At 44.3% G+C, this 10,114-nt stretch overlaps 1 protein-coding gene across 3 annotated transcripts in view; it reads left to right on the top strand.

Moving 5' to 3' along the window:
* CAMSAP1 (calmodulin regulated spectrin-associated protein 1) overlaps window positions 1-10,114 on the top strand; it is a 73,107-nt gene that overhangs the window by 44,804 nt on the left and 18,189 nt on the right. For all 3 annotated transcript variants that reach the window (XM_011985066.1, XM_011985064.1, XM_011985067.1), the window contains one exon: window positions 7,990-8,167. In XM_011985066.1, coding sequence (XP_011840456.1) covers window positions 7,990-8,167 — 178 coding nt within the window. The remainder of the gene's footprint in view (window positions 1-7,989; window positions 8,168-10,114) is intronic.

The following is a 10,114-nucleotide window of genomic DNA, read 5'->3' as shown; positions in this document are numbered from 1 at the left end:
TTTTGGGCAGGAAGTCTGCCCCAGAGGGGATTTTGGCACCTCTCCTTCCGAAGTTTCTGCCCCTGGTTAGATAAGAGAAGCTCTGAAAAAGCTGTTTTTTGAGTCTGTTGGATAGCAAATGTCAAAATAATTTTTTTATTTTTCTTTTTTAGACAGGGTCTTGCTTTGTCACCCAGGCTGGAGAGAAGTGGCATGATCTCAGCTCTCTGCAACCTCCACCTCCTGGGTTCAAGTGATTCTCCTGCCTCAGCCTGCTAAGTAGCTGGGATTACAGGTGTACACCACCACGCCTGGCTAATTTTTGCATTTTGTAGTAGACACAGGGTTTCGCCTTGTTGGCCAGGCTGGCTAGAACTCCTGACCTCAGGTGATATGCCCACCCTGGCCTCCCAAAGTGCTGGGATTACAGGCGTGAGCCACCGCGCCCGGCCATCAAAATAATTTTTATGCCACTAGGGTGTAATTTGGATCCATCCAGCATGGCATACTGAATTCCAGTGGGGGTGCAGCGGCCCTTAGCATCCGGTCATCCTTTCTTGGTTTCTTCTCATGGGATAAGCACACCAGTGCCCTTGTTGGCTCTGCATTTTGTGCCTAGTGAAACAGTTCTCAATTCTGTGACTCTGCTGACCAGGCCCCATGGCTGCCCCTTCAGCCTTGCCATTCACCATAGTCACTGCGGCCACCTGGTTTCTGATACCTCCGTGAAGCCTCTCACTTTGGAACTCTGTCTCCCTCTTGCCACGGTGATTGCTTCCCCACCAATCCAATCGTTGCTTCAGACAGCCCTGGTGTACTGAAAGGGGCGACCGCAGGGCTGCCTGGTGCTGCTGTGGGTACCCTTCTGACGGGCACGCTCCCCATGCTTCTGCTGTGTGTGTGTGTGTTGGGGGGTGCGGGGGGTCCTGGCCCCTCCTCTGCTGTCCCGTGGCAGTTACGGTACTTCTCCCTTACTTGGTAAGGGCCATCATCACTCCGTTCCTGCCGAATCCTGTGCTCAGGGGTCCTCCCAAATGGACACATTCTTCCTCAACCCGCTCCCTTGACAGAGGCCCTGAGTCCAGCACCTCACAGCCTCCCCTGGCTGCTGAAACTGGCTGGCTACACCCTGCAACTCCACAGGGTGGGTGGGTATGTGGCCCTTTTCTCCCAGGCAAGGGCTTTGTTGGATATCACCCTGGTTATAGGCCTGGTGACCGGGAGGGAAGATGGGAACAGGTCCTATTGAAGATTAAAAGTGTATATATTTAAGGTGTACAGCATGATGTTTTGATACACATATACATAGTGAACTGGTTACCACAGTCAAGCTAGTTAACGTCCATCTCTTCACATAGTTACCTTTGTATGTGGTGAGAACACTTACAATCTCTCAGCAGATTTCAAGTATACAACACACTATTGCTAACTATATTCCCATGCTGCCTTACTCACCTTAAAATGGAAACCTGGTACCCTTTGACCATGATCTCCTTATTCCCCTCACCCTCCAGCCCCTGGCAAACACTTCTCTGCTTAAGTTCTACTTTTTAGATTCCACATACACTTGTGATCAAGCAGTATTTTTCTTTCTGTGTCTGGCTTATTTACTGTACATAGTATCTTCCAGGTCCATTTGTGTTGTCACAAATGACAAGACTTCCTTCTTTTTTGAGGTTGAGTAATATTCCATTGTATGTCTCTGTATAGCACAATTTCTTTATTCATCTGTTGACAAACGGATTGATTATGTATCTGGGCAATCATGAGTCGTGCTGCAGTAAACATGGGAGTGCGGATAACTCTTAGCGGCATTGATTTCATTTCCTGGATATATACCCAGAAGAGGGATTGCTGGATCATATGGTAATTCTATTTTCAGTTTTTTGAGTAACCTCCATATGTTTTTCAGAATGGCTATGCCAATTTGTGTTCCCACCAACAGTATACAGAGGTTCACTTTTTCTCCACATTCTCCTCAATACTCATCTCCTGTCTTTTTGATAATAGCCATCCTGACAGGCGTGAGTGATGCCTTATTGTGGTTTTGATTTGCATTCCTTGATGATTGGTCATGTTGAGCAGCTCTTCACATACCTATCGGCCACCTGTATGTCTTCTTTGGAAAAAATGCCTATTTAAGACCTTAGCCTGTTTTTTATTTGGGTTATTTGTATTTTTGCTGTTGAGTTGAGTTACTTTTGTGTTTTGGATGCTAACCCCTTATCAGCCATACTGTTTGTAAATAGTTTCTCAGTCTGTGGGCTGCCATTTCGTTTTGTTTGTTTCCTTTGCTTTGCAGAACCTTTTTCATTTGGTGTCGTTCCTGTGGTTTGTTTTCATTAGTTGTGCTGTTGGTGTGATAATCAAATAATTGCCAAGGCTAATGTCAAGGAGCTTGTTTCTCTAGAGTTTTACAGTTTGAGGTCTTAATTAAATTAATTACTCTTAGTTTAAGTCTTCAGTCCATTTTGAGTTGATCTTTGTATATGGTGTGAAATAAAGGTCCAGTTTCATTCTTCTACATCTGGTTATCCAGTGTTCCCAACAACATTTATTGAAGGTACTACTATCCTTTCCCCATGGTGTATTTTTGGCACCTTTGTCAAAGATTAGTTAACCATATATCTCAATTCTGTTTCTTTGGCTTGTGTCTGTTTTTATACCAGTATGATACTGTTTTACTATAGCTTCGCAGTATAATTTGAAATCAGGAAGTGTGATGTTTTTACCTTTGTTGTTCTTTCTCAAGATTACTGTGGCTATTTTGGATCTTTTGTGGTTCCATACAGATTTTAGGTTTGTTTTCTGTTTTGGTGGAAAATGCCATTGAGATTTTGATAGGGATTGCAGTGAATTTGTAGGTCATTTTTGGTAGTATGGATATTTTGACAATATCACTTCAATCCATGAATATGGGATATCTTTATACTAATTTTGTTGTCTTCAGTTTCTTTCATCAGTGTTTTATTGTTTTCAGTGTACAGATCTTTTAGTCATTGGTTATATTGATTCCTAAGTATTTGTTCTTTTTGATGCTATTAAAAATTGGATTGTTTTCTTGATTTCTTTTTTAGATAGTCAATTGTTAGTGTATAGAAATGCTACAATTTTTTTTATGTTGATTTTGTATCCTGCAACTTGACTGAATTTGTTGATTAGCTCTAACACTTATTTTATGGAGCCTTTAGAGTTTTCTGTGTATAGGACCTTGGATCTGCAGTGAAACAATTTTATTTCTTCCTTTCCAATTTGGATTTCCGTTTTTCTTTCTTATTTATTTATTTATTTATTTTGACTAATTTATCTGACTAGAATTCCCAGTACTGTGTTGAACAGAAGAGGTAAGAGTGGACATGCTTGTCTTGTTCCAGATCTTAGAGGAAAAACTTTCAGTTTTCCCCCATTTATTATGGTACTGACTGTGGGCTTTTCATAAGTGGTTTTTATTGTGAGGAGGTAAGCTCCTTCTATAACTGTTTCGTGTAGAGTTGTTTCTTTTAAATCATGAGTAGATGTTGAACTTTGTCAGATGCTTTTTCTGCATACCGTTGAGATGATCTTGTGGTTTTTATCTGTAATTCTGTTAATGTGTTCTGCGTTGATTTGCCTGTGTTGAACCAACCTGGCATTCCAGGGAAGAATTCCACTTAATCATGGTGTATAATCTTTTTGATGTAATGTTGAATTTGGTTTGTTAGTATTTTATTGAGGATTTTTACATCTGTGTTAATCAGAGATATTGGCCTGTAGTTTTCTTTCCTTCTGGTGTCTGTGTCTGCCTTTGGTATCAGGGTGATGCTGTCTTCATAAAATGAGTTTCAAAGCATTTTCTCTTTTTTGGAAGGATTTAAGAAGAATTGGTAGAATTCAGTAGTGAAGCCATCTGGTCCTGGGCTTTTTCTTTGTTGGGAGGTTTGTGATTATTGCTTCAATCTATTTATTACTATCCGTTTGGGCTTTAGATCTTGCTTCGATCTCTTTGTTTATTACTATCTGTTTGGGCTTTAGATCTCTTCTTTGTTCAGTCTTCATAGATTGTATATTTCTAGAGAGTTATCCACTTCTTCTGCATTATTCAGTTTGTTGGCATATAAGTGTTTGTAATAGGCCCTTGTAATCATTTTTATTTCTGAGGCATCTATTATAATATCTCCTTTTTTATTTCTGATTTTGAGTCTTCTTTTTCTTCATTAGTCGATTTTATCTTCACCAACTTAGTTTTGTTGATTTTTTTCTATTGTTTTTCTCTATTTGATCTATTTCTGCTCTGGTCTTTATTATTTCCTTCCTTCTGCTAACTTTGAGCTTAGTTTGTTCTTCCTTTCCTAGTCCTTGAGGTATGAAGTTAGGTTGTTATTTAAAGTCCTGCTTCTTTGTTAATGGAGGTGTTGATTGCTACAGAATTCCTTTTTTTAAAAAATTTAGAAAAGAGAGATGGAATCTCACTATGTTGGCCAGATTTGTCTTGAACTCCTGGCCTCAAGCAGTCCTCTCACTTCAGCCTCCCGAAGTGCTGGGATTACAGGCGTGAGCCACCGCGCCCGGCCAAGACAGCGTTTTCAACGTGTTGGCCAAGCTGGTCTTGAACTCCTGACCTCCAGTGATCTGCCCGCCTCAGCCTCCCAAAGTGCTGGGATTATAGGTGTGAGCCCCTGCGCCCGGCCTTCTTGCTGTAATTAATTTTAGGTTCATTCCGTTGTGGTTGGAAAAGATACGTGACATGATTTTGATCTTCTTAAATTTTTTATGACTGGTTTTATGACCTAACATGTGATCTGTGCTGGAGAACGGGCCACGTGTGCTTGAGAAAGATATGTCTTCTGCTGCCGTTGGGTGAAAAGTGTGTATGTCTCTGTGAGGTCGTTTAGTCTGGAGCGCTGTGTAAGCCTTCTGTTCTTTGTTTTTGTCACTGTTAAATTTCCTGTCTGGGTATTCCATCCATTATTTAAAGTGGGGTATTGAAGCATTCTGCTATTACTGTATTTCTGTTTCTCCTTTGAGATCTGTCAGTATTGCTTTATATATTTGGGTCTGATGTGGGTACACAGATACTTACAGTTGTTACAGCTTTCTGTTGAATTGACCCTTTGTCATGACGTAACGACTTTTTTGTCTCTAGAGACAGTTTTTGACTTAAAGTCTGTTTTGTCTGAGATAAGTATAGCCATTCCTGCTTTCTTTGGGTTACCATTCTTACACATGGAATATCTTTTCATCCCGTCACTTTCAGCCTATATGTGTTCTTCACTCAAAAGTGAGTTTCCTGTAGGCAGTATACTGTTGAATCATTTAGCTGCTCTCTATCTTTTGATTAGTGAGTTGAATCCGTTTTTATTCGAAGTAATTATTGATAGGAAAGGATTTCCTTTTTCCATTTTGTTAACTGTTTTGTCTATCTAACAGTTCTTTTGCATGTCTTTGTCTCTTGCTGTCTTCATTTGTGTTTTGTTGTTGTTTTTGTGTTAATGGTCTTTGTTTTCCCTTCTCTTTTCCTTTTGTGTAACTTCCGTAGTCATTACCTGGGACTTACATAAAATACAGTTGTCTGTTTTATGATGGCAACTCACCTTCACTTATATGCTAGACCTCTCACCTTTTACCTCCCCCTTCTACGTGGTATGCAGTTAATGCCACCATTCACAGCTATTTATGTAATCGTTAACATAACTTGTTATTTATTTATTTATTTATTTATTTATTTATTTATGAATGACAGATTCTCACTCTCACCCAGGCTGGAATGCAGGGGCACAATCTCAGCTCACTGCAACCTCCGCCTCCAGGTTCAAGTGATTCTCCTGCCTCAGCCTCCTCAGTAGCTGGGACTACAGGTATCTGCCACCACGCCCGGCTAATTTTTGTATTTTCAGTAGACATAGGGTTTCACCATGTGGCCAGGCTGGTCTTGAACTCCCGAACTCAGGTGATCCACCTGCTTCAGCCTCCCAAAGTACTGGTGTTACAGGTGTGAGCCACCATGCCCGGCCAATTTATTGTTATTTTAAATATTTTTGTCTTTTACCTTTTTTTCTTCTTTAGGACAAGGTCTTACTCTGTTGCCCAGGCTGGACTGAAGTACAGTGGCTTGATGATTGCTCACTGTAACCTCAGACTCCTGGGCTCAAGCAATCCTCCCACCTCAGCCTCCCAAGTAGCTGGGACTACAGGCTTGTGCCACCACGCCTAGCTACTTTTTTTTTTTTTTTTTTTAAGTAGAGATGAGGTCTTCCTGTCTTGCCCAGGCTAGTCTGGAACTCCTGAGCTCAAGTGCTCTTCCCACCTCAGCCTCCCAAAGTGTTGGGATTACAGGCATGGGCCACTGTGCCTGGCCTCTTTAACTTTCATAATGGAATTAAAAGTGATGTATCTACCACTGTTAGGGTAATACAGTATTATGTTTGTGTCTGTATATGTCCCTTGACCAGTAAGTTTCATATTTTTTATGCTTTTGTGTTGCTATTTAGTGTTCTCTTGATTCAGTGTGAAGAATTTCTTTTAGTCATTCTTGGAAGGCAGGTGCAGTGGTGATGAACTCCCTCAACTTTTGTTTGTCTGGGAATGTTTTTTTTTCCGTGTTTCTGAAGTATTGCTTCGCCAGATATAATGTTCTTGGAACATTACTGAACACCCATCTGAAAGGAAGGGTTTTTTCCCTTCCTTTCAGCATTTTGAATATATCATCCCATTTTTTTCTGGCCTGAAGGTTTCTGCTGAGAAATCTACTGATAGTCTAATGAGGGTTCCCATGTATGTGATGAATCACTTTTCTCTTGCTGCTTTCAGAATTCTTTTTGTGTTTGACAATTTGATTATACGTGCCTCGGGGAGCACATGTCATCTTGAGAGAGAGGCCTCTGTATCATCTAAATATGGGGCCAGCAGGGATGCTGGCCCTTAACAGGGAGGGGAGCCCTCTTCTGTAGGCTCAGAGAATTTTAGGTAATCTGAGAATCTGAGGTTCTCCAGGCCTAGAAGTTTGTATGCCACGAGTCATAGTCTCTTTCCTTCCCATCTAGGGTCTCACCTTGGCCTTGCAGCCTTCTTGGGTTGGGGTTTTAGCTTCCCTGGCAGCCATTCATTTCTGGTCCCGGCCCCTGGCTGCCAGAGAGCACAGCTCAGTGCCCTTGGCTTTTGGTCACATTGCTGCCTCTCAGCCTTCTTTGTCTTTTCCCTAGACCATCTGCAGAGCTCAGTGCAGCCGCCACCCCCTCGTCCTTACACTTCCTGCCTCCATGTTCACAACACATCACCTAGTGGGTGCCCTCCCACTGGTCCCCACCACTGATCCCCACCACTGGTCCCCACCATATGGCCCCACCTCTTGCCTTCTTGAGCTGCTCTTGGCACCACCTCCCATAGGTTAGTTCTCTGGGAAGCAGCCTTAGAGACAGAGTCACTGTTTGGGGCTGACCGTTTGGGAGAGAGGTGGGTGAGCAGGCATGGGCCAAGAAAGGGAATGGCGCCCAAGCCAGGCTCAGCACCTCACCTGACCCCCAGGGGCTGGGCTGAAGGGACCCGCCAGAGCAGCTGCCCACGTGCTGGGCCTAGATAAGTGCCCTTCAGACCCTGCCTCGGCCCCTTGCTGACTGGGTGGCTCTCTGGAGCTGAGCCCCAAGCCTTCTCCCAGGAGCCTGGGTGGTGGCATCTTGTCTAGCACCAGGATTAGTGAAGGTGGCATGTGGTTTTGGAAGCAGCTCACCAGTGGAGTGGAGGACTTTTGTGCGGGTGACCAAGACAGAGCCCATCAGCTGGGCTTACGTTTCCTCTCAGTTCTTCTTCTTCTCATGTGTGTTGTGTCTTTTAATTTTAGTATTTATTTTCGTACAATATTTACAGTACTTATTATTGTAGAATGCATTTGTTAAACTTGAAACCAGTTTTTTTTTTTTTTTTTGGCAGAAGTTTGGTTTCAAGAGAAGGTTGAGTTGGTGCTTATAAAAGCTGCAGGATTTTTCTGTGCTTTCAGTTAGTGTTGTAAGTAACGATGCAAAAACACTATTTCTGCAGCTAAAACAGTGTTACACCAGAAAAGCAGCCGGCCTCCTGTACCTATCTCCAATGCGACCAAACGCAGTTTCCTAGGCAGCCCTGCTGCAGGGACCTCGGCTGACCTGCAGCCCCCCGCGCAGCTGCCGGCGGACGGCTGTCACAGGCACTACCTGCACCCTGAAGAACCTGAATACCTGTAAGTCTGTCTGTCTGCTTTCAGAATCAGTTCACCGTCTTGTGTCCCTATTTGTGTGACTTTAAAATATTAATTGAAGTTACCTTTTTTAACATAAGCAATCTGTAGTAGCTTATGAAAGGTTTTCTTTCTGCCACTGCCCTTCTGGCCACTCGGTCCCCTCTGCAGAGGCCGGGAATGATACTAGCAGGAAATTCCTTCAAGGATGTGTACCTAATTCTAACATTGTTTATGGAACAGGTGTTTTTCTATTCTCTTTTCCACCATGTGTTACACTGTTTAAGAAATGATCTAAAAATTAGAAAGTTGAATTGACGGTTTAGATGTGCTGTTTATGGTCTGATAGACATAAAGAGTGAGATCCTCTTGCATTTCAAATATTGTGAAGTCTTCAAAGAAGAGTATTTGTTTGCTTCATTAACTTCGGGGAAAAATTAATTTGATTCTAGTGAAAAAGTTTATAGAGCTGCTTAAAGGCTAAACAACTCTAGAAAAAGAGTTGTTTAAAAAGCGTTTTTTGGAAAATGAATTTTCATCACGAAGACCTAATTTGGATAACCATATCTGAGATAGAGTGACTGTCCCAGAACTGGGGGAGGGGGTGAAGGAACCGTCCCTTGGAGTAAGAGTGAGCTTTGTGTTTCGTGTGGTAGGAGGGCCCACAGCTGATTCCAGCCTGGAGCCAGTTAGCACACCCAAAGTGGATAAACACTGTTACCATGTGGCGATTTCAGAGGAAAACACTATTTAGAAGTGATTTTAAATAATCACATAAAGGAATGGTTCAGTGGGACAGCATGGCATAGAACGAACTCATTTGTTTCAGGTTGTTTGAGGAGCTAAAACTCGTGACCGTGTTGAGGGTTGGGCTGCCGGGGCTGCCGGGGCTGCCGGAGCCGGGAGGAAGGAGTTGAGAGGCCTTGTGATACAGGCAGTGAGGCGGGTGCACACCCAGGGGCGGGGCTTAGTTGAGGGAGGGGTTTGGATGTGTTCTGTAATGGGGGGCTTTGAGACTGGTGTGTGTCCCCAGAGCTCAGAGCAGAGGTGGGGCGTTAACTCCGTGCCCGCGGGCACAGGTGGGGTCACTGAGTGAGGAGAATGCCTCGAGGCTGAGCCATCCCTCACATGGGCCAGCGCGGACACTTGGCATTCTTTCTCTGGTCTTTGCGTGTCTGTTGTTGAGCCCTGTGTGTGTGTGTGTGTGTGTGCACGTGCGCACGCACAAGAAGCTGGTGCCCGTGTACACACTGCTCTGTGACCTGCTGTTTGCACCCAGCAGCCTGTGGTGAGAATTTTCCCACTTGGTACATCCTCCTCTGCCACAGTTTCAACAGCTACCCAGTCTTTCACGTCACGGGTGTGCTGTGAGCGTCCACTGTCCCCACGGTGTCCAGGCTGCAGGGTTTGCATTGTGGCCCTGACATAGGTCCCTGTGCCATTGATGCTCTGCCCAGCTTCCCCGGTCTCCCTGTCCTGAGCCCCTCTCTCCGCAGCCCTTTCGCTTATGTGCTCCTGCACACGTGCTCTCACTGTGTCTCTGTGGTGTCTGTGTCCTGACTCTGGTGTCCTCTGTCCGTCTTTGCCTCTTCAGGCCTAGGTGTGCCAACTCTGGTCCAGGGTGCTGAGCTGTCCCCTGCGATTTCCCCAGCCCGTCTGCACCTGGCAAATTATCCCTTTACCAAATTCTCCCCAAACTGAAACAACCAAGATAGCTGCCCTGCAGTGTGAGCGTGCTTGTTTCTCGGGAGCTGGTGCCTGTGGGGTGGCAGGGGCTGCTGGGTGCCGGTCTCACGGGTGTTTCTCTGTCAGAACTGTGCGATCCGCACACGTGTGACCTCGGCCTTTCCTGCACGTGCCGTTCTTCCCGGAATTGAGGCCCTTACACCCGTGCCTCTGTGTGCATCTTTCATCCTTCTCACACCCGTGCCTCTGTGTGCACCTCTCATC

The sequence above is a fragment of the Mandrillus leucophaeus genome, unplaced genomic scaffold (genome assembly GCF_000951045.1).
Source record: "Mandrillus leucophaeus isolate KB7577 unplaced genomic scaffold, Mleu.le_1.0 Scaffold28, whole genome shotgun sequence".
Lineage (NCBI taxonomy): Eukaryota > Metazoa > Chordata > Mammalia > Primates > Cercopithecidae > Mandrillus > Mandrillus leucophaeus.
The sequence above is the reverse complement of the archived record's forward strand: the minus strand, read 5'-3'. Positions and strand labels throughout refer to the sequence as shown.